This window comes from Musca domestica, unplaced genomic scaffold, assembly GCF_030504385.1.
Source record: "Musca domestica strain aabys unplaced genomic scaffold, Musca_domestica.polishedcontigs.V.1.1 223, whole genome shotgun sequence".
Classification (NCBI taxonomy): Eukaryota; Metazoa; Arthropoda; class Insecta; order Diptera; family Muscidae; genus Musca; species Musca domestica.
In genome coordinates this window covers 273,571-301,467 of record NW_026712265.1, presented here as the reverse complement: position 1 = coordinate 301,467, position 27,897 = coordinate 273,571, and the positions used below count along the sequence as shown (strand labels likewise).

At 35.1% G+C, this 27,897-nt stretch overlaps 4 protein-coding genes across 6 annotated transcripts; 1 reads left to right on the top strand and 3 right to left on the bottom strand.

Moving 5' to 3' along the window:
• Positions 1–234: 234 nt before the first annotated feature.
• LOC101894281 (aldo-keto reductase family 1 member B1) lies at positions 235–6,324 on the bottom strand. Of its 2 annotated transcripts, XM_020038079.2 has the most exons (6): positions 6,143–6,324; positions 2,673–2,815; positions 2,126–2,609; positions 1,860–2,068; positions 1,354–1,441; positions 235–461 (listed from the first exon to the last, which is right to left on the bottom strand). In XM_020038079.2, the coding sequence occupies exons 1-5, from the start codon at positions 6,212–6,214 to the stop codon at positions 1,396–1,398; spliced, it is 954 nt and encodes a 317-aa protein (XP_019893638.1). In that variant the 5' UTR covers positions 6,215–6,324; the 3' UTR covers positions 235–461; positions 1,354–1,395. The 2 variants fall into 2 exon arrangements, with proteins under 2 accessions (XP_019893638.1, XP_019893637.1); XM_020038078.2 differs by lacking the exon at positions 1,354–1,441 and having other exon boundaries at positions 6,143–6,323.
• Positions 6,325–6,652: 328 nt separating this feature from the next.
• On the bottom strand, positions 6,653–7,879 carry LOC101892740 (DNA-directed RNA polymerase III subunit RPC8). The gene is made up of 3 exons (XM_005187164.4): positions 7,600–7,879; positions 7,062–7,541; positions 6,653–6,886 (listed from the first exon to the last, which is right to left on the bottom strand). Exons 1-3 carry the CDS (start codon positions 7,708–7,710, stop codon positions 6,740–6,742), a joined length of 738 nt encoding a protein of 245 aa, XP_005187221.1. The 5' UTR covers positions 7,711–7,879; the 3' UTR covers positions 6,653–6,739.
• A 5,431-nt stretch (positions 7,880–13,310) lies between these two features.
• On the bottom strand, positions 13,311–14,614 carry LOC101894112 (GPN-loop GTPase 2). Of its 2 annotated transcripts, none has more exons than XM_059123118.1 (2): positions 14,467–14,614; positions 13,311–14,299 (listed from the first exon to the last, which is right to left on the bottom strand). In XM_059123118.1, exon 2 carries the CDS (start codon positions 14,294–14,296, stop codon positions 13,382–13,384), a length of 915 nt encoding a protein of 304 aa, XP_058979101.1. In that variant the 5' UTR covers positions 14,297–14,299; positions 14,467–14,614; the 3' UTR covers positions 13,311–13,381. The 2 variants fall into 2 exon arrangements, with proteins under 2 accessions (XP_058979101.1, XP_058979102.1); XM_059123119.1 differs by having other exon boundaries at positions 14,399–14,589.
• Positions 14,615–16,363: 1,749 nt separating this feature from the next.
• Positions 16,364–27,562, top strand: LOC101893938 (actin-interacting protein 1). The gene is made up of 8 exons (XM_005187171.3): positions 16,364–16,605; positions 19,404–19,525; positions 20,692–20,782; positions 25,203–25,466; positions 25,530–26,128; positions 26,194–26,649; positions 26,718–26,868; positions 26,931–27,562. The coding sequence occupies exons 1-8, from the start codon at positions 16,569–16,571 to the stop codon at positions 27,038–27,040; spliced, it is 1,830 nt and encodes a 609-aa protein (XP_005187228.1). The 5' UTR covers positions 16,364–16,568; the 3' UTR covers positions 27,041–27,562.
• The last annotated feature ends 335 nt before the right edge of the window (positions 27,563–27,897 follow it).

Sequence of the window (27,897 nt, the reverse complement as noted above, 5' to 3'; positions counted from 1 at the left end):
GTCAGGAGTTTGTTGGATGGTAATTTGGAAAAATATCCTTTGAAATATCCACATTTGACGATTCACTTTAATTTCTTTCTCTTTATTTATTCAGATTTTTTAGAAGGTCTCTTAGAAAATGATTCTACAAAAATTCTTAGGTCTCATGCTGTATGGATATTTTGGAAGGTCCCTCGAAAAATTTGCACTAATCCTGCCTGATGATCTTTCTGTTTGCTTATCCAAAACACTCTTTTATATTTGTTTTTATTTTTTATTCAAGCATGTGTTTTTCATTTTATTCTACAGCATATAAAGGTCACAATGGTGTTACAAGTCTACAAATATCTATGTAATACCTAACAAATTACATTTAAAGGCTTTGCCAGCAAAAAAAAAAAACTTATTGTTAGTGATGTTTTGAATCCACATGTTGTTAGTATTCATCATTTTCAAAAGGATGATGGGGATGGCCAGACCCACTAGAGAGGGGAGAGAAAAAAGATAATGAAAACAAATTAGAAAATTGAAATATAAAAAAACAACAAAAACAAATTAACTACTAAAAATTAGTTTAAAAAATGTTAAAAATTATTAAAATTTAATAGCAATTATCAAACATTAATCTTTAACCAAAGAAAGCAATCTAAGAAAGAAATAAATAACAAAAAAGGTAGAAAACTATTAGGGAATTTAAGAAGGTGTGAGTGAGTTGGATAAAAAAATAATTAACGAAAACAAGTTTGCAAAACTATTGGGGATTTAAGAAGGTGGAAGTGAGTTGGACATTTAATATTAACTAATGACCTAAAATAGATCATCTGTTTTTGTAAATTAGGATGTTGCCAGGCAGTGAAATGTGTACTGGGTTTAATATGTAAACATTTAAATGTCAACAAAACCAAGTTGTAATTAATAAACAAAAGATAAACTTAAAAAAAGTTTTGATATTTGAAGGTATGTTGATTCTTAATCAATTGCCTAATCAAGTATGGAAAACATTGTATAGGGAGGGAATAACAATAAACTATAAGTGACGAAATCGCAAAGTTTCAATGTTGGAGGGCACGTGGGGTTAAGAATTAAAACTTTTCAATTTCCAATAAGGTATGGGAAACATTGTATTGTAAATAAAATTTGATTTAGAAATATCTATTTAACAAATCTAAGGTGTTACCAAACAAACATTAATACTGAACTAATAATACATAAAAAAGATTAATACCAACACCAATGTATGTGTTATAGAGTCAAAGCTTTGTAAGCGGTTAAGCAGTTTTGTTGTAATTTTGAGGTATTAATTCTATTTTTTGTATTTCAATCAGAAAAGGCAGCAAGCAAACGAAAGAACAAAAAAATTTTGACTTTGTTTACCCAAAAATACAATTTTTAAAATTTGTATAAAATCTGAGTTGCTTAGAACTCATCATGGAAGGGATAATGAGGGTGGGTTCCTGCATCGCTGTTTTTATAAAAAATTAATCAAATAATATTAATTTAAGAGTTTTGCCTTGTTAAGGCGAAGATCATATGTTTTATGATTTATGCGTTTGTTTTCTCTTTCGAGACGAGCTTAATGATCTGAAATTTGCAGTGAAAAGGAAAGCCAGATAGACACTATCACACTCACCACTATGCGACGCGTTTCGCCGTTGATTAAGCGGCTCATCAGGCATATTTGGTGTGGATGATGGCTTACAAGGGCCGTTCTCTGGAAAGTAGTATATATTTCGAACTTATTGCAAATTAGCATATGCGAATTATACACTAGAAACTCTCCAGGTTCGACTCAAGTTCTATTGGCAGATCTTTTTCACAGCAAAGTTTTGTTTTTTCATGACAATTTTCAATTTTTATAATTTTAAAATCAAAATACTCACGTCAACAAGGGCACCAAACGGCCATTGCAATCGAAGCTATCAATGTTGGCCATATCCTCGGCACTCAACTCAAAACCAAAGACATCAAAGTTCGAGGCAATACGGCTCTTGGTAACGGACTTGGGAATGACAATGTTGCCACGTTGGATTTGATAGCGGATTAAGATTTGGGCAGGTGTCTTGGAGTATTTGGTGGCAATTGCAACAATCTGTAATGGATAAAGGTATGTATTTTTAAATTTTATTCATTTTTTTATTCTACTAACCTTAGGATCTTCCATTAGAATGGGATCGCCAGGCTTGGCCCATGGACGATTGGGTGAACCCAAAGGACTGTAGGCAGTAATGGCAATATTCTTGGATTTACAATATTCCATTAGTTTTTTTTGAATCAAGTAAGGATGGCATTCCACCTGATTGGTGGCTGGTGGAATGGTGGCCACAGCCAAAATACGTTCAATTTGATTCTTATTGAAATTGGAGACACCAATGGACTTGACCAAACCATCTTGTACCAATTTTTCCATTTCCTTCCAGGTGTCAACATAATCGGCATCGGAGAAGGCAGTCTTGCCTTCAGCATCAACGGGGAACAACTCATCGCCCTCCTTGTAGCCCAGGGGCCAATGGATCAAATACATATCAATGTAGGACAATTTCAAGTTCTTCAATGTGGTCTCGCAGGCACCGCGTACCAAATCGGGACGGTGGAAGGTGTTCCACAATTTGCTGGTAATGAAGAGATCCTCGCTGGAAAAAAAAAACAAAGAAAATTAATTATTAAATTTGTTGTTGTTGGTATTTGTTACTTACCGCTTTACAACACCCTCATTGATTTTAGCCTCAATACCCTCACCCACTTCATGTTCATTCTGATAGACATGGGCACAGTCAATGTGACGATAACCAATATCAATGGCATCTTTAACAGCCTGGGCCACTTCACCTTTGGGACTCTGTAATGAGAGATAAAACAAAAAAAGTTGGCAATTAGTTTGAGTCGAAGAATTTTCATAGATTCCTGTTAATTCTAACAAGTTTGCGATATGTTATTACTATTATTGCAATCTTAATTATTATATCAATGGAAATTGTTTGAAGTGTTAATTGACAAATTTATTAGCAACTTCTTTTAATGTTGACTAAGGTGACCTTTTGGAGGGGGAAAAATAGGGAGGGAAAATTTGAAGGACCATCTATTCCCGGGGAATTTCTATAAATCTGTGGAACAATTATCAGATGAATTGAAATTAATATTGGCTTTGAAGATCAGATTTGGAAGTTTTTAATTATATATTTTAATTATATATTTAATTATATATTATCGCAAAAATATTCTGGAGGATGTATTAAAGCCTTGGGCACGCCAACATTTTGGCCGTAGACCTTGGACATTCCAACAGGACTCAGCACCATCGCACTCAGCACGCGACACCCAAGAATGGTTACAAAATGAGGTTCCTCTCGCTTCATTTCCAACAAAATCTCCATAGAAGGTCTTTGTCTAAAAATGCTCTAAGGAAAGCTAACATGTAAGAATTTCTCTCTATGGTCCTGCATCTCTAAATGGAGATGGTCCAAAGAAAGACACTTTTCTATAGAAGTCATCCAGAAAACCACCCATCTAAGAAGCCACATCGAATGTGAAGTGCCTTTGAGCTATTTTCTGTTCAAGAGGCCTCCTAAGGAACTCTTGGAACTGAAGTCTTTTCAAAGGCCTTCTTTAAACTGATTTTTCGTTCCAAGTCTTGAAGAGAACTCTTTCATAGAAAAGGCCTCTTTCTTTCAGAAGAAGTCCGTAGTATTTTGGAAAGCAAAGTTTGCACTAAAAAATACCAAAGTGTCCTCAAGCCACAAGCAAGCGCTTCGCCGGGAATGTACCTAAATATCGCACATTCGGGCAGCGTGTGAGGCTTTCATTGGTCGTTTGAAGGTCATATTTCGTGCTAAAGTTGACCAATTCGAACAAATCTAAAGTTATTCTAAAATTTGATGCTATTTCCGACATTTTTTGCTTTCATTCAATAAAATTAAAAAAATGTAAAAATTATGGCCTTTGACTTTGTTGCAGTTTTTTTTTTCTATCTCACGCTGTATATTCAGGTGGCTTTTGAATTTAAAAAAAAATCACATTTTTTGGAAAGGCAACAGGTATAAAACATCATCACAGAAAAAATTAAAATATTTAGCAAAAAATTATTTATATTTCCGGAAAATTATTTGTATTTCTTAAAAAGTCTCCTTCCATAACTTTAAAAAATATTCAATCAAAATTTTGATAGCTCTCTAATGATGAAGACTATTCAAACATATTGTGCCACACAAGGTCAAGATTATATAAATCTCCAGAGATGACCTGGCAACTGCGTTCATGTTCCTAAGCAATTCAAAACTCTTTGTGATAACATGGATACTCAAACCCCAAATATTATCTCAATTGCGATTGGTATCAATGAGTATGATGTCTGCATTCTGCAGACGACCATGCTCCGATGGCATGCTTCATTGCTGACACTTCATTAAATAATCATAAATTTCAACTATTATTAGAAGTTTGGACGTTATCATAAATATTGGGTACACACTGATAACGAAATATGTAAATTTTCGGACAAGAATCTCACAAAAAAAAAATGTTTAAACATTAATTATGTTGTCTGACCCCTTGGTCATTTAAAATTTAAATTTCTTTTCCCAGACATAATAACAATTTGCTCATTAGGCCCATAAATTTTGGCGTATGCCATGATTGCTGATTTACATGATGATTTTGTTGTTGTTCGAACTAATTTTTAATTTAATCTTTGATGTTGTTAGTGGCTTTTTATTGTAGCTTATCAGCAAATTTTCAATAGGCAAAAGAAGGGAATTGTTTTTCTACAACTGTGACGTTAATGTGGAATATTACTACTCCTATGTTATGGCTATTTCACAATGGAAAATAAACAAATACTAAATATCGTGGAATATATTTTCCCACAATGAAAGAAAACCGTTCTATTGATAGGAAACCTACAAAAAATATAAATTAGCAGAAAACGTATTTTGTCTATTTTTTAAGAGAAAAAAGGTAGGTTCAAATCCCTCTATCTGTAAAAAGTCTCAGGATGGCCTTCCTTCTGGAGTATAATCTTCTTCCTTCAAAATGGATTTCATACATAGATGACTTCTAGTATTCTATATAAGTTTTCTATGAACGGAATATTTACTAAGCAACCTTCTGACTATAGAAGTTCTCTACCAAATCTTCAATTCACAGATGTTCCCTATGACTTCTGCCGTTGCCTTAAAACCCCTCGAGTCCCTAATTACAAAAATCTTTTGCTGTAACTATAAAATAATTCTGGATGATAATTATTCGATCTACTTTGATCTCTGGTAAGAACTTCAATAAATTACTTTATGCAGAGAAACCTCTGGAATATGACGTATCTATAGAAAATAACTTTTACATAATTATAGCACATGGGAAAAATTCAATATTTAGAAATTAATTTAAAAAATGTGTTCTTTAACAAAAATCTATTTGTTGAAAATATATATATAAAGTAAGCAGATCCCACTTCCCCACGCTTAATACGCCAATCTGCTCCATTGAAAATTCCAACTATCTGATAAGCCATTGCACTTACAAATGCAATAAATAGTGCTTAAGAAAACTCCAACTGATATGGCTTTCTGATAAGATTTCATAAGTGCGCCAACATATGGCGCGGCAAAGCGAACATTCCCGACCTAGACCGGTTTTCATGAAAATATATGTATGTATAAACATATATATAAATAGTTTCACTTATCAAACTCATAAAAGATAGCACAACGCCAACAGCAACAACAACAACACGCAACACCCCTTCAATCACATTTTCGCCACATCATTTGCAATACACCCTGTCGATAAAGATGACCTTGGGGCATTTGGATGCTATTAAATGCAGTACTCTTAGAATAACTAATGAATTAAATGTATTACTTTTGTTGTTGTTGTTGTAAATGTAATAATGTATAATTGATTGGCAGCTGTAGTTGTAATATTGTGCAAGTCTCAAGTACTTAAAAAAACACTCCCACATGGTTTGGATTCATAGACCCAATGAACGATAAGCCAGCCTTTAAGTGAGGAAAATTCCATTAAATTTCACAACACATTCTATTTCCTTCTTTTATCTAGCATTGCTAATTTTTTTTTCACATTTTTTGCAACTAATAGTTTGTTCTTATTACAACAAAAACAAGGGCATTAAAAAAATTGCACCAACAAAACGAAATTCATTTCCACTTACTCCCCAGGTTCCAAGGCCCAAAATGGGCATATTGTGGCCACTGTTCAACACAACGTTGGGTACGTTCACCATTTTGTTTGATTTACACTTTTTTTAGAATAATTTACAATTATAATAATTAAAATTCCCGACGCGATCTGTCTCAGCCGGCTGTAAATATGAATAAATGCAAAAAGTGACAGCTGTCTAGCTTTTATAATGGCAAAAGCTAGGGATACTTAGGTCTATTTTGGTTAGTTAAGTACTTAGGGATACAAAGATCGTTTATCGACATTTGTAATTGGGAGGGAAATTGCGCGTGTGTATATTGTGTTGTTTTAAAAGTTTTTAAAGCATACTTTGAGGCGGAAATAAAAAAGCTTGATAAAATGCTTTTAACAAGTTTGTTTACTAGGATGAGGACATTGTTAGGATTTATTTATTTAATAATATGGTTATGTGGGCTACTTTAAACTGAAGTTTTTGTTTACTTTACAAATTCCTCCAGAACACTGATAATCTTCAACAATATCGCATTTTAACTACGATCATTATTCCCATTTAATACCACAAAAACATATATATTTTTTATGTTTTTTTATAACTTTTATTTACAAACTACTCCTCATAGGCACCTTCACCATTTTCGTCATTTTCATAATCATTATTATCTTCCTCGCCCTCTTCATCACCGGCCTCATCATCCTCCTGTTGCTGTTGGTCCCACCATGATAGAACACCCAAGCCGGATTCATTAATGGCAGCCTGCAACACAAAAAGAAATAGAGATTTAACCAAAAATTTAACAAAAAACAGATATTCGTGAAGCCATTTCCCAATAAACAATTTACGGGTAAATAAAGAGCTGAATGAGGACAAAAATATTTTTCCCAACCTTTCAATATCTCTAGTAACAAATTGTTACCATAAAATTACTTACAATTATTCTATAGGGCGTCTTCGATTCACCAGCCTGACCAGCAGTTGATGTGGTTGCCGCCGAGGTTCCCGGTTTCATACTTTCACTTGTGGGCGGTCCAATCGGTGAACTTTCTTCAAATATTTCCCGTGACACTCGAAACTTAATGGGTTCCCCAACATCCATAAAAAGGTCATGTTTACCACCATCTTCTAAAGGATATTCCCATACCCACGCCTGTTCGGTTTCATCGAAACGCGAAGGATGCTGCAATGCCGTCGGAGGTATCAGAATATCATCGAAGAAACCCAAGGTAACATGGACACCTTCATGACTGCAATTACGAATTTTACCGGTCAATATGTTGCTAATGGCGGGCCGGAATACAATATAACGAAATATGACCTCTGTGTGCGAGGCGCCATCGCCCGGTAATATAATCGAGTCCTTAAGGGAGACAATGTCTTTCAGGGCTATGCACAAGCCAACATTTAACAGAACCTTTAATAAATACAATTTGATTAATAATTATAAAATTATGTATTTTTATTTAACTCACCTTATTGGCTAACTTTCGATTGATTTCATCGCGTATGGCTTCCACCAATTTCAGGTTAAATTGTTCGGGTGCAATGCGTATAGTGTCCTTAAGCTCGGCTAAAGCAAACATTTGGCCAGGATTTGTTTTTATATAGGGATTTTGTTTAATAAAACATTAAATTAAATAATGCAGCAGCACGTGCAAACAAAAATACAATACTACAGGAGAGATGTTTATATTTCTAAACAAAAACAAATGCTTCTTCTTGGCATGCATACCCATGATATGCAAACTAAAATGATATCACTCCTTACTTAATACTGCAGTTTTTTAAATTTTCTCTAGGAATACTAGTAATTATGGATATGTATGGTCAATCAAGATTAAATATAAAGGAATTAAAATATTAATAAAGATTAAAAACCATTTAGTATCAAGTAAAAGTAAAGTAAAGTAAACTTTATTAGAGTCTTCTTCTTTTTCTTTGGTAAATGTACGTACAAATCGAATGGTTAACATGTTTAACTTAGAACTATAGTCGTCTTGTTCTATTATACAGTGAAGTCGTAAAGATATGCTACTTAGCGTAATATGAGAATGTATTATTTTTCGTGCAAGGTGAAAAGAGAAAATGAGGCTTGCTCCCGGCCTCCGCTGATACGAGCAGCGCTTTGACGTCTGCAGTAATAATAAATAAGGAATCAAAACAAACTAAAAAACTAAATAACAAAGTGGTCTGTTAAAACAGTGTCGAACAGAGGGTATAAAAGTGATAGTTTTTAAATATAATTGTATGCTTAATGTATAGTTTATCACAGTTAATCGAGTGCTCAAAGAGCTTTTTTTTATGTGTAGTAAAATAACATTATCACAGATAAATGTATCATATAATAATAATCGAGTGCTCAGTGAGCTTATATGTAAAAACAATTATATGGAACCTTATGTGGTATATTAAGTTGCTATATAGTATACAATGTAAATAAGAATAAACTTATTTATCTATCCTCTGTGACAGCCAGACGCGATTTTTTGGTAGAATTGTGGCAAGTTGTGGTCAAGAAGGCTTTCAGGCGTTTCGTTCAAAATTCCTACAGATGATAGGTAGGAGGATTGTGACCAGGAAATTTCTTTTTCAATTTCATAAATTTCATTCATCAGATAGTTTTCATGCGTGGCAAGTTTTTCGACGAATGTTAATTGTTGGCGTTGGGCATATTCACAAAGAGGAACAACATTTGACGCAGTATAAATGTGGGTGTTTGAGTATCGTTTATGTTCATTGATGAAGTTTTTGTTGATACATTTCCTTATAATTTTTCTTTCCAGGACTTCTAATTCTTTGGCCACTGTTGGGGAAATAGAGAACCAGATCGGAAATCCATAGAGCAAAATCGGACGGATTGCTACCTTGTAGAGGAGGAGTTTTGTTTTTTGAGGTAGGTGTTTATTGTTTAACACATATGCAAATCTTGCTAAAACACCTTTTCCTTTTTTCATGATTGAGCGGGCATGGAAATTAAATTTCATTAAGTTGTTGAATTGGATGCCGAGATATTTGAAAGAGGTTCTGAATGGTATGTTTACGCCATCCAAGGACAGTTGTAGTGATTTGCTCTCTGGGACAACGTACCATGGACATTTTCCGGAGGCGTTACGTATGCAGATTGCAACAGACTTCGCGGCGTTTATTTGTATACCCCACTTTTTGTAGTAGCTGTTGATGTTCTGAAGGTGATTTTTTGCGTTATTTAATGCAATTGATGGTGATGTGTGATGCGCATAAATGAGGCAATCATCGGCGTATAAAATTGCTTTTGAGTTTTGACTAATGTGAGGGAAGTCGTGAAGGAATAGATTGAAGAGAAATGGTGCCAAAATACTGCCTTGTGGAACTCCGCTATTTACTTCTCCTGGAGGTGATGATGCGTCATTTATATGGACGGAAAACGTTCTTGATGTGAAGAAACTTTTCATCATTTTTATTAAATATGGGTCAATGCCAATTTCTATTAACTTGTAAATAATTCCGACGTGACATATTGAGTCAAATGCTCTTTGAATGTCTAACGATATTGCCACGGTACACATTTTGTTCCGCAAATTAGAAGTTATATCGTTATGGAACTTGAGAAGAGCATGTTGGGTAGAATGTCCGGGTTTAAATCCAAATTGGTAGACAGAGGTCGGATCTATTGTGAGTTCATTCAAAATTTTTTCTTTCAGGATTAACTCGAAGATTTTCCCAATGTTGGACAACAACGAAATTGGCCGAAAGTCATCAACAAACACAGCATTCGGCTTTTTTTTAATTGGAATGATTTGGGCGCGTTTCCATTGTATTGGAAAATACCCATTGTTGATGCAATTGTTGAACAGACAAGTGAAAAATCTTATTGTTGAGTCCGGAAATTTTTTAAGTATAAAGTTTGATATGCCATCGGATCCACAAGATCTTTTTGAATTGGTAGTAGCAATAACACTCTTTACTTTTTCAGGAGTAGTAAAATGATGGGAGTCGGGATTGTCCAGGACATTGAATTCGTCATTGAAAGTGTAAATGTAAGGTGTTGTGGCGTCAATACACGATGAAACCCTGGAATTCAGATCGTGAACTGGATGTGGAGGCAATTTCTCTATGAAAATTGATGAATAAAATAATTGAAACTTATTTGCAATTTCAGTGTTGTTTGTAATAATACTGTCGCCGTGTTGAAGTTTTTGACAAAAAGATGAATTTGTTTTTTTTGTAAATTGGGAAATTTTTTTGAAAGCTGATGGTCCGGGTTTTATTTTTTCCAGCTTGTTGCTAAACATGTTGGCAGATTCTATTTTTATGAGCTCCTTTATTATGTTTTTAAGTAATTGAACTTGTTTTGAGAGAATTATGTACTCACGGTTGATTCTGTTTCCTGTACGGTGGAAAATTTTTTTCAGTTCTTTCTGCCATTGGTGTTTGACTTTAAGAAAGTTTTTAGTTCTATCGGAAAGAGGGAATTTTCCGTCTTTTATAAATATCTTTTCTGAATGAGAGCTGTGAATGCTGTTAAATTCATTGTTGAAGTTCTCGATGATCATTTCAATCTCATTGTTTTCGAGATTTTTATTTGTCGGTGGCATAATTTGTTGAGTTATTGTCTCCAAATTTCTACGGAAATCATGCCAGTTTGTATTTTTGTAAGATGTGAAGAATTTTGGTTGCTTCAGAACTAGATTGGAACCATCGAGTTTCAAAGAAAGTTTTATTGGAAAATGATCCGAAAAGGTCGGAAGCGAAGATATGTGGTAGTTTTGAATTCCATGGTTTATTAGATGTGGGCTGATTAAGAAATGGTCCAAGTAAGACGGTCCATTTGGGTATGACGGCGAGGTGTCACAAAGCCGCGTGACATCTAAGGAGTTGTTGCTTAGCCATGAAAACAAAACTTTACCATTTGAATTTTCGTTTAAATCACCCCATACAGGATTTTTGGAGTTAAGGTCACCACCGATGATAAATCCATCAAAAGAAGTACAGAATTCCAAAAGTTTATTTAGATCTGCTTCGAGACTGTTGACAGGATAACTGCAAGGTATATATACCGTGCCAATCAAGAACATTTTAGGTCCGTTGTTTGAAGAAATTTCTACTTGTATGAAAGAAGTATTAATGCCAATATCGTTTTTTTGGATTCGAGTGAAAGTTATGTCATTTTTCACTATTACTGCTGTTCCAATAGGTGAGTTGTCGTAAATAAATTTGTATCCGTCTAATTTGACGTAACGGTTCCTTCGAAGGTGACATTCTTGAACAAGAGCAAAGTCAATTTTTTCGCTGTGGAGAATATTTTTCAGCTCAATTTGACGACTCGCTTCAACAAGTGAGCGAACATTGAATGTTAGGAATTTTATGAGCCTATGGTCCATAATTAGTCCTAACTTTTGTAAGAAGCCTCAAAAATTCCTTCTTGGCTTCATTTTTTGGCATGTTTTTAAAGTTATTTAAAAACAATTGAATTTCTTCTTCTAATGTTAGTTCTTCAGGATCAAGGAATAAATTTGCAAGTTTTAAAAAATCTTGTATCAGTGATGGTTTTGGAATGTTTCCGTTCGTAGATGCCGAGTTCGGTTTAAAAAGACTTGCAAAAGAATTTCCATGGTAAGTATCGGACGAATTTATGACTTTTTTGACGTTGTTTTGCGCAATGTTCTTAATTTCTATATCTTTAGTAGTTCTTTTCTTTTTGGCAGCTATGTATTGTTTGTATGCCGGACAGCCTCTATAGTTTGCGGGATGCCCTGATTTGTTGCAATTTACGCAAAAGGGTTCTGAGGTGTCAGATTTCTTACGCTGACATTCTCCTGGGAGGTGAACCTCGCGGCACTTTACGCATTTATATGGTGTGTTGCAGTTCCTGGATATGTGGCCGTAACCTTGACATCTACGACATTGTGGATCGCCTTCTTTCTTTTTGGGTTTTTCCCAGGAGATGGATTGGTTTTGTAGACCACGTATATGGGAGACTTCTCCGAAAGTTTTGCCTGGCAACAATGTTACTAGGAAAAGACCCGTGTCGGTGTTCATTTTTATTGACCTCGGCGTTTTAAATTTCGTTACGTTTGCCACTGTATTTGGAACAAGTATATCGAGTTCCTCTTTGATATTTCCTGGATCTGTGTTTGGATACAGGTCTCTTATTATTAGTGGGACTTGTTTAAGCTCCTTTGGTGTAAATGAGTAGGAGTGTACGTTTTTGGCCTTGAGTATAGCCATCATTGAGGCATGTACTTTTGGGTCTGCAAAGTAGATTTTGCTTTTTGCCCTGTTAACGTTTTTTATTTTAAACGAAGATTCTGGGACGGATTTACGTAAGGTCTCCACTAGGGCATTTATATCCACGTTAAATACAAAAATTGGAGGACACCAGGTTTTCTTGGTCTTTGGCTCAACAACGCTGTGATTTTGGGGTTTTTGATTAGTATCATTTTGATTTGGCAATTCAATGTTGATGTCTGCAAGGGCTCCTAGAATTCCAAATCTATTGTCGTCTTGCATGTTATGTTTCAATAACTGGTTATTTAAATCAGAAATGTCTACATTTATGGGGGACAGAACGCTTTCCAGTCTTTGTCTTTTGCGCTCATTTTGTTTTGTTTGCAATTTTGTTGTTGCTAACGCCGGTAAGGGATGATCAGAAGTAGTTGCAACTATTTCTGTAACATCAAGGTCCATATCTGGAAGAGTTTCAGGCACCTCCATTGCAAATAAATGCAAGTTTAGATGCCTGGGCTACAATTTATTGTTACAAAGTCTACTAGATTGAATTTATTTTTTATCTTTTATTGGAGCGAAAATCGGTACGTCTTACAAGTTGTAGGGTTCACTAGGTTTTTTTTCCATTTAGTATCAAAACTTCACTAAACCCATAAAGGGCAAGCACAGCAGATTGATAACAAGAAATATATTGTCCAAGACATAGGGATCTAAAATTCGCTGTTTCATATGGACTGAAAAGTTACGGGCTTAAAAGGGACATATTCGGAATATCTCGCTGGAAAAGATGTTTGCTTAAAAAAATCGCATACATAAAAATGTTTAATAAAAGTACCACTATTTATCTGGATACAGGAGATCTCTTATGTAATGAATACCAATTTTTTAAATAAGGGGCGGCTGCAATTTTTGATGGTTTTACACTCAAGTAACATTTATGACAAAAAGGTATCTCGACATTGAAAAATAGTAATAATTTATTTCGAATTTCTTATTTTTTTTATTTCTAAAATGATATGACTACACTCAACGTTTTTTCAATACAAACTACACATATGGATCAATATCCTTACTTTGCCGCAGCGTTTCAGGCTCGGCACCGACAGCACATGCCATCAAGGCATTTACACTTTGTTCCTCGCCCGCCTTATAAATATAACCATTCGCTTTGTCCAAATGATTTCTTAAACGCAACATACTCTCGGTGCTGCGAGAATCTAACAGGTGAAATGAGACCAAAGCATAATCCTCTACCATGGAACAAATGGCAGCATTTAATTTCTTATAACGTTTCAAAGAAGGTGTATCATCCAAGACTTCCAGTAAATATTTCAAATCCAATACATCTGTATAGAAATCCAAACTGAAATGCAACTTATCTTCGTGCTGTTTCAGCAAATCAGCTTTGGACAAGACATTCACATGCGGCAGACCCATACGCAACATCATATTCAAGGCCAACAACAAGGTGGAAACAAATTTACTCGGCTCCGAACAATAATGGGAATCAATTAAATTCACTGTCACCAAATGATAACCTTCCCTTTCCAAACGTTCAAATATTCTCGACATGGAGGCATGGTGGGTGTACAGTTCTACTTGTCCTGGACAATCGAAAAGGAAATAACGACATTCAGCTGATTTTTTCCTTAAATTTGGTAAAAGCCAATCTTCAAGATGTTCCTCTAGATATTCGGCACAATACATTAGAGCGCCATTGGGACCCAAATGCATGTTGTCCATTACATCTTGTACTGTAATCAATTCCATGACATCTATACAGGCTGTGTAATCCATATTTTCATTGGCCGGATCGAGATTCACAATACCCACTTGCCGGCCCAATTCCTTGTAGAACTTGAAGGCATTTTGACAATACGTTGTTTTTCCACTTCCCGGCGGGCCAACAATCAGTTGGCCATAGAGAGGATTGGTAAATTTAAGGGTTGCTGGTTGCAACATTGTCTAAAAAATATATAAAAAAATAATAATTTATTAACTAATACAAAAACAATTATTATAAGGTATCGTTGCGAATCTGAAGATGAAACATGGTGTATTTACGTTTGATGAGCATAAATCGAATTCGGGTGTCCAACTCTGAACCGATCCGCAAAAAGGAGCTTACTCACTATTTTTCCAATATAATCCTGTCCTAAGGTGCGAGCTGAGGACCTCCGTTGTTTACGAATAAGACACGAAGACAAGGCAATCAGCTGGATATGTTCATTAAATGAGCCGCGGGACTAGTATCCTAATTTCAACAAAAACGGATAAGGAATAAAGATCAAAACAAAAACACATACTATTTGCAGGGTTCTAAAGATCGAAAAACATAAAATAAGTATTTGAAAGTATATCTTCGCCGGAAAAACAGTTGAGAGCATAGTACAATGATATCAAGGTGGGGCTATGATACCGTATGATTTCAATTTTTTTATTTTCTTGGCTTAATATGTCATCTTTATTGGTTTATGCATGTGTTTTCAATTACAAAAAAATTGTTCAGAAAACATTCAAATTCGGATGTTTTCAAAGTGTTTATTTCATCGTATGCATCGACAAAATCTAGAGTTTTTGTAGCGAAATAATCCTTTAGAGATATATAGAACCTGGTTTTGAAAAGAAGTGTTGACCTTTCATTCAGTTTTCGCGGTTTTCAATTATTTATTCAAAATAAATGCAACAAGTTGTTTGATTTTGTTATTGTTTTGATACTATTTCTGACATTACAAGCCAAACAGGTAGACCTCTATACTTGCAATTTTTTCAAAGTTGACCTACCTTCTCTTCATTGTACCATGGCTGAGAGCAATAATAAAATAAAAATTCAAATAGTCGTAGCAAGTTTGTCTTCTCTATCGAGAAAAATTGTTTATTAATGGATTAGAAAATAACAATGTTTTCCAAGGAGCCATCAATCCCCAGTGAGTTCTAAGTATCTAAATAATCTACTACGGATTTTCTTTGGATATTTAGAAACATAAGACCATCCAGGGGCCTTCTTCAAATGGAAGACCTTAAAGAGGTCCCCTGTAGGTTGGAGCCGTTACCGAAGTAGTTCATCTACAGAAGATAAGAAGGGCTACATTTTTTATTTACTTAATAGTACAGCTTACTGTACTTTCTGGGCAAAAAAGTTCTACAGAGGAAATACTCAGACATATTGTACCCAAATGTACGAGCATTCTTAAGTTTTGAAATGGGCACAAACATTTTAGGGGTGTTAATTCCCTGGTTACATTAATATCCGTTTGGTTCTGCATTTCCACAAAAGTAGTAGATTCTTGCGGGTTCTGGGCAGGCCAATCTTCTCTAGCAGTTCTTGTTAATAAATTTACAATCAACTCGACTTGCAATATTCAATTCGAAGCATTTGGTTATTTGTAAAAAGTCATTTTTGTTCGAGTATATCGTTTCTTCAAATTTTTGCCCAACCATAATAAATTACCTTCGTACTCATATAACTATTTCTCAAGCAAACACCTTACATCACATTAACCGTCATTTTATCGCAGTTAATTGCTTATTAGGTTAATATTTTAAACTATAGGACTATGACATGGTATTATGCCTTTTCAGTGTTCAACAAGCTGGGGAGCCTATATAACCAGTATATAGAATTGTTCATAATTTCATAGCCCTTTTATTAAAATAGTTGCTCTATTCCAGAGGCTGCAAGAATCTATTAGCTTTTCAAGTTTTTCGATATCATAAAGGGAAAATCGGCTATCGTTCATTCTTGCAGTTCTAGAACAGTTCAGGTATGTATTATTATATTTAATTAAAATTTTTACATAGATTTTTTGCATACAATTCATTGTCTTCATTATGCTTAGGCTATTGATATTAAAAATAAATAACAAAAATGGCATGAAAAGTACACTTTTAGTACTATTTGAGTTTTTCAGTTTCCCATCCCTAACCACAATGTGTACAAAAAAATCAACAGTAAAAATCGATTATTCTTCCATCGATTTTGCCTTTCTAATCGTTTTCGTTCCAAAGTCGACCTAACTATCCCTAACGTCCACTCAAAGTTTACATTTTGTGAGTGACTCAAGAAGTCTGTCGACGTTGTTTTCTGTTTCCCGTGAAAAGTGATTCAAGTGATTTTCTTTTAAGTGAAAGACAAATACATTTTTATACTAAAATTTTTTTATATATAAAAAAATATTAAAACCACAATTGTTTTTGTTATAACAAGTAAAAACAAAACAAGCCAGGATTAACTATGGCCCAACAGCAACAACAACCAGCCTATGAAAACAGTGAGTGTTGCAATTTTTTTTCTCACTCATCATTTCCGTTTATTTCCCCCTTTGTGTGTTTGTGTGTGAGTGTGCAGAAAAAATAGAAAAATGATACCGAAATGAATGCGAAATCTTAGAAAAAAAGTTATTTTTAACCAACTAAAATACACATATACATGAGATTTTTCGGTTTTGGCCAAAAAGTAATATAAATTAGTCATATATAGATTTGTTGCTTGTGGAATAGGAGGCCGCCGGCTGGGGTTTGTAATATCAACAAGACACAACGACGACGACAACGACAAAGAAAGCATAATTCTAAACAAGTAAAAATTATGACCATAAATAGAAATGCTTGTGTTTTATTGTTGTTGTTATCGGAGAGCAAGAGTCAGCCAAAAGGTTGGATACGTTGGCTATGCTTCTCAGCTGCTTTTTGGTTTACCTTCCACTTCAAGAGTAAATTAAACAAATTAGCCGGCATTTAAACGACGACGACCCCCTTTACCTCTTACTATTCGTAACCTGTAAGCCGCACCCTCTAATGTTTTACTCGTATACGAGGGTTGTTGGCATGCGTTGGGAAAATAGGTATGATAATCAAGTTTTAGGGAAAATAGAATATTCGAAATTTTAATCATTTTTTGATAATTTTAGAAAAAAAAAAAAAAAAAAACAAATTAAATAAAATATCGAACATGTTTATTGCAGATATAAGAAATTAAGATCATTTCCTAGAGAACTATTATTACAAAGCCAAAAGGAAATTTCAATTCCGTATCAGTCAATGATGCTCTCTTCCAGAAATTTTAGAAAAACCTTAAGTTTTACATGATATTGGAAGTTGAGGTTGATTTAAAAGCCAAAATAAGTTAAATTAAGGTATACCCTATAAGTAGTTAAAAATTTTCTATATTCAATTGTTATTCTAAATTCTTTTAGATCTTCAGAATGAATACAAAAGAATGTGTCTCTAGGCAAAAGAATAAGGGGTATTAAAAAATGCCCATGAATTTTCATTATGTGTTTCAAAAAACTATTTTTTCGCCACAGGATTGAAACTAAGAATCCAAATGCATAAATATCTTTCCCTTGATAGTCAAGTAGCGAAGTCCTTTCCATCGACCCAAAGACTGTCACCATGGTTCTAAAATGTGAGCACAAAGCAACCAATTTGCAAAATTACAAGAAATCCGATTAGAAATGGCAAAAGTTCAATTGAATAATTGGATTTGGAAGGTTATGACCCTACGCCCAAGGTTTAGTACACCCTCCAGAATATTTTCGCAATAATATGCGGCGTTTATTCTGATGCCACGGCCGATTAATACGAGCGGAGAGCGACCATCGGCTGTTATGGCGGCCCACACCATCACCATGGACGTCGCTTGACTTTTGGTGGGCACCCGAAGGTGTACATTTTCAGCTGACCTGACCTCTTTGGCAAGTAAACACGATCATTTTGTTTGTTTACAAACTGCTGGAAAACGAATGTTTTCTCATCGGAGAAACCCAAAACCAGATTCGGCAGTTTAGCACTTTCGGCCAAGCAAAGCAACTCTTTGAGTCTATTTTCTTTCTGTTGCGGTTTAAGTTCTTGCACTTTTTGGAATTTTAATGGCTTTACCCCGAGCCCATGGTACGACACACAAAAGATTTATTCACATTTAAATGCTGGAGTGCTCTAACGATAGCCACTTGAAATCAATCATTTGTACCCTTGTAAACAATATAATGAGCTGTCACTGGAATAATTTTAACAGCTGTCGGACGAGTGTCTTAGAAATGACAGCAGTCTGAAGTTGGTTGCAGTTTTTTCATCTTACCCTGTAATATGGAAGCAAGTCCAATAATGGACCAAATTTTTTTATAATTTTACTCATTAGGAAGGCAAAAAAACCGCCAGTGTATATTCAGGTTTCATATTAGTAGTACTCTTACCCTTGAGAACTTCAAATGCCAGAATACAGCCAATTCGGTTGCAAATCTATCTTTGATTTTAAGTTAACCCACAGTATAGGACGACGTTATATATGAAGCTATATCATATGAATCCAAGTTGTGGTAAAAATTTGGAGGGATTTTCACAGACGGATGGCCTTGGCTAAATTGACATCGATTCTCATGCTGATCAAGAATATAAACACTTTGTGGGGTCTAAAATAGTTATTTCAGTATAAGCTTTAGAAATACCGAAAATCTGGAGGTATATAGAGATGGAAGAAATGCAAAATAATCTTCTTGTTGAGATATTGCATTCATCGGTTCCTTATACACTCTGTTCTGTTTATTAAAAAATTAAATCAGTGAACGATTTTCCTTCTCCGCATATTCTTGTGTTACTTCTTCTTTGAATACGCCATAGTTGCCTTCGTTGGTCCCATAATTATTTCCTCAAAATAGTTTGCCATTCTCTTTTCAAAATATACAATTACCAGACCATTGATGGGGTTTCAATTTCACATTCCCTTTTTATTTGAATTTCGGTACCACCCTCTTTTTTTCTAAAAACAAGCAACAATGATACCACCGCCAAGACCCATACAACACAACAATTGGAGCATTGAATTGTAATAAACAGAAACAATGTAAAAGAGAAAGAAAAACAAAAACAAAGATGCATTGTTGTTACGCTGTTTCCTGCGGTTATAAATTTGTTTATTGTCTACTCTTGTAGCAAGGCATATCAGTTTCCCAACACAACCCCCCACACCACAATATTTACTTCCGTTTTGGTATTTACTTTCATTTAACTCATTCTCTTAACAATTGTAATTAGCCAACTAACGAACTTCTGTTTTCTGCTTTCTTTTTAGAATTCATTTATGCAACCTTACCTCGTACACAACGTGGCCAACCCATTGTCTTGGGCTCGGATCCTAAAGGTAAAAATTTCCTCTACACCAATGGAAATTCGGTGATTATACGCAACATTGATGTGAGTATTAGCAACAAAATTATTGGCTTTGTAATTTATTAATCTAAGTGGTATATTTCTTTTCTATTTATTTTATGCAGCAGGCATGACGCGCAAGCAAATACATTTTTAGGTATATTTTCCATTGTAGAGAAGAAAAGTTAAGAAAAAAGCAGGAAAATACTTCTCACAGCATTTGTGTTCTATTTTTCACAAATGTAGACATTTTCATTTTCCATTGCTTGTCGTCTGTGCTTGCCTCGATCGTTGTTGTTCTTAGAAAATTTGTTGTTTATAGCCTAGAGTCTTGCTACGCCACCCACTCATGTGTACATTTCATTTAGCTAACAGAGTATTGGTTATGGCTGGCTGGCTGGCTGACTGGCTGACTGAATGGCCGGCTCGCTGGCAGACTGTCTAAATTTGCCGGTGTTTGTTTGTAAAGGCGGCAGACACACAATGAATGACTTTATCCAAAAGCGTTAGCAGCAGCTGTCCCACATTTGTGTGAACACAAATACACATAATGCACAATAACAACTTAAATTTATTTCATACATGGCGTGTGTTGATGATCCCCCTCCAAAAAAAAGAAAAGCACACAAAAGTTCTGCAGATATTCCAAACATCATTGGTTTGACCTAAAAAAACAGAACTAGAGGTTTAAAATAATGTATAGAATTTAGAAACAGATAAAGAATTTAAAAAAAAATTAAAATGGAATGAATAGCAAGGGAATTTGAACATGCTAAACCAGGAAGATTCCAGGCTACTCACTCGAAAAAAAAAAGAAATTTTGCCCCAGCCATTAATGCCTTAAAAAGACATTTCAAAAAAACATTTCCCATCGTTGATTGGAAGCCATATCAATAAAAACACTTTAGAAATTATTATTTTCTTTATCATGCCATTGTGATCAGGCAATTAAAGTCATAGTTGATCGATATTCCCCTTTCCAATATTTATTTATATTTCCATTTTTCTGCCACAGCCAACATTTTGTTCGATGTGTGTGCATTTTTTCATATGGCATGCCATACTTATCTTAAGACATTCTCGCTCGTATGTGCATCGTACCCATTATTATTATTTATGTTTTATTTATGCTGTTGCTCTTGTTGTCTTTCTTCATTAATTTTTTAATGATTTGTGTTTGTTCTTTTCTTTTTTTCTATAATTTCTTCTAGAATCCCGCTATTGCTGATGTCTACACGGAACATTCGTGTGCCGTTAATGTAGCTAAATATTCGCCAAGTGGTTTCTACATTGCATCTGGAGGTGAGTAATAGAAAAATCTATGGATATAGAGAAAATGGGAAAAGGAAGTTGAAGTAATTCGATAAATGCAGAAATTGAAGAGAAAACAGTTTAAATTATGAAAGGAGAACTTTGGCCGATGGAGGGTCTTTCGCTATACAAGATATACTAGAAATACCTTCAAGAGGTCTTCCGAAATGTTAGGAAAAAATAAATTTGGAGAAGCTGTATTTGCAAGTAGGAAAATTGAAGGCATTTGAAATTCAAACATAAAATTAATGGAATTCTATATTTTGAAAATAGGTCTCTGGCATATCGGATGCCTTCTGTGAAGGTATTCTACAAAAAGACTATCTTGAGGTCTTCTGAAAAAATTATTAATGGAGAAAATGGGAAAAGGAAGTTAAAGAAAATCGATAAATGAAGAAATTGGAGAGAAAAAAGTTTGATTGATAAAATTAGAACTTTTGCCGATGGAAGGTCTATCGCTATACAAGATATACTAGAAATACCTGCAAGAGGTCTTCCGAAATGTTAAATTTGGAGAAATTATATTTACAAGTAGGAAAATAGAATGCATTTGAAATTAAAAAAAAATAGAAGTCTATATTTCGAGAATAGGTCTGACATTTCGGATGACTTCTGTGGAGGTCTTCTACAAAAAGACTATCTTGAGGTCTTCTGTGGAGACCTTCTACAAAAAGACTATCGTGGGGTCTTCTGAAAAAAATTATGGATGGAGGAAATGGGAAAAGGATGTTGAAGAAAATCGATAAATGAAGAAATTGAAGAGAAAAAAGTTTGACTGATAAAAGGAGAACTTTTGCCCATGGAAGGTCTTTCGCTATACAAGATATATAAAAAATACCTTATAGAAATCTTCCGAAATGTTAGGAAAAAGTAAATTCTAAGAAATTATATTTACAAGTAGGAAAATTGAAGGCATTTGAACTTCAAACATAAAATTTATAGAATTCTATATTTTGAGAATAGATCTCTTGTATATCGGATGCCTTCTGTGGAGGTCTTCTACAAAAAGACTATCTTAAGGTCTTCTGAAAAAGTTGGGAAATTGATTGACATGAAATTGGAAAATTATAAAAAATTCACAAAATGTAGGTGGAACCTTTGAATATCCCCTAGATGCCTTGCAGGCAAAAAACGTTTTCTAGATGCCTTCCAAGTTGGAACTAAATGTGAGAATACATAAAGGCTTTTTTGACTGGCTTAAGTCGTCTGCTTATTTTTTCGTAGAGAAACAAAGGAGTATAAGGTTGACTTAGTTCGATTTTGGGCCTATGCTCCTTTGTTCTTTTCCGAAGAAGCCACCCGACGACTTAAGGCTGTCAAAAAAGCGTTTTATGTATTCTCACCTTTATCGTCTGATAGAAATCAATCACAAATTAAATTTGAAAAATAAGAAAAAATAAACAATATTTTGTAAGAATGACTTTTGAAGACCTTCTGCAGATAGAGGCCCTTCCGGAAGACTTACACACAAATAACAAAGAATTACGGAGGGATTCGATTTGCAATTAAAAAATTTAAGACGTTTAAATTCTGAAAAATGATCTAAATTGAATATTTTAATTGAAGAGAACTTTTGAAGGTCTTCTGCGGATGACAGGCTGTCTATGATACTAAGAACCCTTTCTAGAGGTCTTTCGAAATGCTGGAAAGGAAGAAGTTTCTATATACATATCACTTGCAACTAGGAAAATTGAAGACAAATGAAATCTCAGAAATAAGCAAACTTCAAGATATTGAAAGGATGATTTTTGAATGGATTTTTCACATGGAATGGTTTCCACAAAAGGTCTTCTAGACAAGGAACACTTTCCACAGGTGTCTCGAAATGTTGAAAAAAGAAGTAGGCTGAGATTCGAATATGCAGCTAGAAAAATTGAAGACGCTTTTAATTGGAAAAATTTGAAGCCAGAACACCTTTTTGAAGTCAGCTGGAGGTAGAAAACCTCGCCCTTTTAAGAGGCTTCAAAATATAGAATGCCTTCTAGAAGTGTTCCCAATAAAGAATGTTTTCGGCAAGGCATCTCAACATAGAATATCTTCAGAAGGGGTTTAGCTTGGTGAAAGGGTACAATACTATCCAATGCAGCCCTTCGGATCAGCCTTCTAAATTGTTGCTTTTCTCGTCGAAAAACAGACTCCCAAAGCTTCGCCTTAAATTCGTAAGATTTGAGAAAAACGATGCTGATGGGAATGGGGTCCTCTTAGATGAGACTATCTCAAGCACTTCACTCTGGCGCCTGTTTGTTGTAGTTTTTTCTATTCGTTTTCATCCTCTTTCCCAGCTGTTTTAACTTCTTCGACTTGACAGAGAGTGGGATGTATTGCTCGTCGAGAAAAACAATGCGGATGGTTGTTTGAGAGAGGAATGGGGTCCTCTTAGATGAAACTGTAACTATCCCAAGAACTTCACTCTTGCGTCAGCTTGTTTCAGTTAATTTTGTGGTCGTTTTCATCCTCATTCGCCAGTTGTTGTGCCTTGGTAGAGAGTGGGAATTTTTGCTCGTCGAGGAAAAAAATGCGAATGGTTGTTTGGGAGTGGAATGTGGTCCACTTAGATGAAACTGAGACTATCCTAAGCACTTCACTCTAGGGTCCGCTTGTTTCAGCTTTGTGTGATCGTTTTCAACCTCTTTCACCAGCTGTTAAACCTTCTTCACGATGACAGAGAGGGATATCATCTTCCCTTTGGAGTTGTACACTTAGAACACATTGGAGACGTCCTTTTGAGTTTCCTCAAAAACTTTTGTTCTTTTCGAATGAATATTGGAAAACTTGGTCGGATTCTTGTTCATTGCCTCTTTCTACCTCTAACTCCTTTCAGTACGACCTGTATCAAAAGCAATTGATTATCGGATTTGTCCGAGTCAATAGAACCGCCCAGCATTTCTGGTAACATTCTGGAGAAACGCGTCTTAAAGTTATTCAAAATGTCATTAGGGATGCCCTACAGGCTGAGCTTTAGTTTCGAATCCTCACGACATAAGCTGATGGCTTTCTGGCTCTATGTTGTCATAATATCATCAATCAAGTCTTAAATCTCGATTCGTCCCTACCCACAGTTGCTGTCTGTTTCATTGCACATGAGATGGTACGCCACGTGACCATGATATCAGCAAAGTAAGCCTTTTTGGAGCCAACAGTTGTCGGACAGTTGATTTTTGATTTCATTTTCAGAAAACACGTTTCTGCATCTTTACGATAATAAGGAATCTTGTTGGGAACTTCCATTACCCGCCTGAATTTTTATAGCTTTCAATTCCAAGTTTCTATGAAGATGCCCTCTCCTGAGAGAAATTGTTTTCAGATGACTAAATTCTAGGCCTTCTTATTTTTTCTTTTTATTTGGATATTTGAATTGAATGATTTAGTTTCTTTTTAGAAGACATGCTTCTACCCTTACTCAATACTTTTACGATAATAAGGACCCTTCTAGAGGACTTCCATTTTATGCCTAACATTTTTAGCTTTCAATTCCGAGTTCCTATGAACATGCCCTCTCCTGCAAGAAATTATTTTCAGGTGATCAAATTCAAAGCCTTCTTAATTTTTTCCATTTTCTTTGAATATTTCAATATTTGAAGTGATTACATATTAAGAAATTAATCAATTGAAAGAATTACGAAATAATTTATCAAAAATTGTTTTGTGGATTATTCAAGATTATGACTAAACAACGCCAGGTGAGAATCTATGAATCACATGCGGACATATGTTATTCATTTGCCGCCACAGCTGTACATATTTTACATTCCATTCTGAAATTAATAATTCTTCTGACGCATATTAAATGAATCGAAAAGTCAAGGTTGAAATGAAAGTGAAATTTTTTAAATTTTCACATTATTTTGTCAAAGGAGTTTCATTTGGGGATTTTTAAAAATTTTCATTCGCATGAATTGTAATCTTATCTTTTGCAGAAAGAGAGGGGGATTTTAGTTTGTGTTTTTTCGATAACAAAACAAGTCAACTATACTGCGGGGCCCTTATCAAAATCTGTAAAGGCTAAAATGGTTTGTTTATGTTTTATCAGAGCCCGGGGAGAAAGAAAAGAAGACCCTCATAAAAAAGTGTTATTCATTCATATTCACTTTGAATGGCATTCTTTTTTTTCGATGCCACAGCTCAAGTGAAAGCCCCAAGCATTGTTTGTTAATCTCTGTTAGGATGATTCATCAATGGTTTTATGTTTAGATGCAGTGACTAAACCACGGCAGCAGTTGTGAGTTAGCGTTGATGTGATTTTTCGTATTTATCTTATAAATGATTTGAAGCCAAGCAAAACCCAGGCTATGGACAATGGGTCCCAGCCAAGTGTGAAGTAATGGGAAGCCACATAAAAAATATAAAAGAAAAAATAAATTTAATTTAATTTATTTCAAATTTCAATTATTTTTTTAATTTTTTTTTCCAGATCAATCTGGTAAAATTCGCATTTGGGACACCGTCAACAAGGAACACATTTTGAAAAACGAATTCCAACCCATTGGGGGTCCCATCAAGGATATTGCCTGGTCGGCCGACAATCAGCGTATCGTGGTTGTGGGTGAGGGCCGTGAACGTTTTGGCCATGTATTTATGACTGAGACGGGTACATCGGTGGGTGAAATTAGTGGCCAATCTAAACCCATTAATTCATGTGATTTCCGTCCTGCCAGACCTTTCCGTATTGTCACAGGTATACCTAGAGATTTTCATTAAAATCAGAATTGAAAGTAACTTCCCAAATTGATTTTTGCAGGCAGTGAAGACAACACCATTGGTGTCTTTGAGGGTCCCCCATTCAAGTTCAAGATGACCAAGCAAGAACATTCACGCTTTGTCCAGGCCGTACGTTATTCGCCCGATGGCAAATTCTTTGCCTCAGCCGGTTTCGATGGCAAAGTCTTCCTCTATGATGGTGCCACATCTGAGTTGATTGGTGAATTTGGCAGTCCCGCCCATAAGGGTGGTGTCTATGCTGTGGCATGGAAGCCCGATGGCACCCAATTGTTGACCTGTTCCGGTGACAAGACCTGTCGTTTGTGGAATGTTGAAAGCCGGGAATTGGTTACGGAATTTGTTATGGGCACCACTGTGGATGATCAACAGGTGTCTTGTCTTTGGCAGGGTGAACATTTGTTGACCGTATCCCTGTCCGGCCACATTACCTATTTGAATGTCAATGATCCCTCGAAGCCATTGCGCGTGATTAAGGGTCACAATAAACCCATTACTGTTTTGGGTTTGAGTGATGATCGCAGCACCATCTACACGGGCAGTCATGATGGTGTGGTAACCAGCTGGAATTCGGGCAGTGGTGTCAATGATCGTGTAACTGGGGCTGGTCATGGTAATCAGGTGGGTCCTAACACAATTTAATGTCTTAAAAGAAACCCTCTAAATTTCCTTGTCTTTGTTAACAGATGAATGGCATTGCTGCCTGGGGTGATTTTGTCTACACCTGTGGCATTGATGACAGTCTGCGTCAATTCAACATCGAATCGAATGCTTTCACCGATTATGTGGTGAAACTGAATTGTCAGCCCCGTGGTTTGGCCATTTTCCGTAATGAAAACATCATTGCTGTGGCCTGTGTCAAAGAAATCACCTTGGTGCAGGATCAAAAGAAGGCCTTCTCCTTGCCCATTAAATATGAAGCGAGCAGTATTAGTGTTAACCCTGAAACCCTGGATGTTGCTGTGGGTGGTGATGACCAGAAATTGCATATTTATTCATTGAATGGCACCACCCTGGAACCCAAAGTGGAATTGGATCACTTGGGCCAGGTTACCGATTGTTCGTACTCGCCAGACAATAAGTACTTGGTGGCTTGTGATGCTCACCGCAAAGTTGTCCTGTACAGTGTGGAGGAATATAAGGTAAAGAATTTTGTTTAAAATATTTAATTTAAAAATTGTTTTAATTTTTTATTTATTTATTTTTTCAGCCTGCCCACAACAAGGAATGGGGCTTCCATAATGCACGTGTCAATACTGTGGCCTGGTCACCCAATTCCCAATTGGTGGCCAGTGGTTCTTTGGATACCACCATTATTATCTGGTCGGTTACCAATCCCGCCAAGCACACCATTATCAAAAGTAGGTTTCCTTTTTTATTTCTGCTAAAGTTTATTTTCTAATTAATTTTGCCTTTTTTGCAGATGCTCATCCACAATCCCAGATTACTCGTTTGATATGGTTGGACAATAACACTGTGATCTCCACTGGTCAAGATTGTAATACCAAAGTTTGGCATGTTGAGACAATCTAAGACCAGCAACCAAAACCACTATTACCACCTATGTCATTTAAAAATAAAACAACAACAACAGACTCTACTTAACAATCTTCTACAAAAAAAAAAAAAAAAAGCAGAACAATAACAAGCCCAAACCATAAATGCAATTATCGTGGAAATTCGTGTTCTGTTGAGTTTCATCACTTCTTTATAAATATGCATTTTTTACTTTACTCCCCTATTTTTTTTGGTTTCCTCTTTTGTTTGCATTAAGTTAAAAAAAGTATTTCAAATTGTGTTTCTAATCTAATTATTTATTTATGTAATTTAAAACAAAACAAAAACACCCAAATCAATTATGTTTTTCCCCTCTTTCTTACATCGTTTGTAATACATGAATGTTTTCTACACACCAAATTCCTCCCGCCCCCCTCAAACTATGTATGTACGTTTTTTGGAAGCGTAAATTTTATATCAGAAAAATATATAAGAAAAAAAAAATACGGAAAGAGAAAAAACAAAACAAATAAAAATTTATTTTGCAAAAAATAGAAATTCATCTTTAATTTTTTCAATCAACTTTTAATTATAGTAAAAAAACGGATTGTTTATCGTCTCCTTCTTGAGTTGGGGAAATTTTCAAATGGTTTTACATAAAGAAACCCCTGGTTTTAATTATTGTAAGGGTCTTGGCCATATTTTCCTATTTTCTTGACTTTAACTTTTTTGTTTTTTTTTTGGTCGTAGAACAATTTTTAAATCTGAGTTTAATGTTTAATTTTATTAACTTTTTATATATATAAGGTCCCTTGTATGTATCTTAAACCTCTTCTGTCGAGTATTATCAAATCTATTTGGAAGATGGTTTCCACAACTCAGGCTGGCTATTG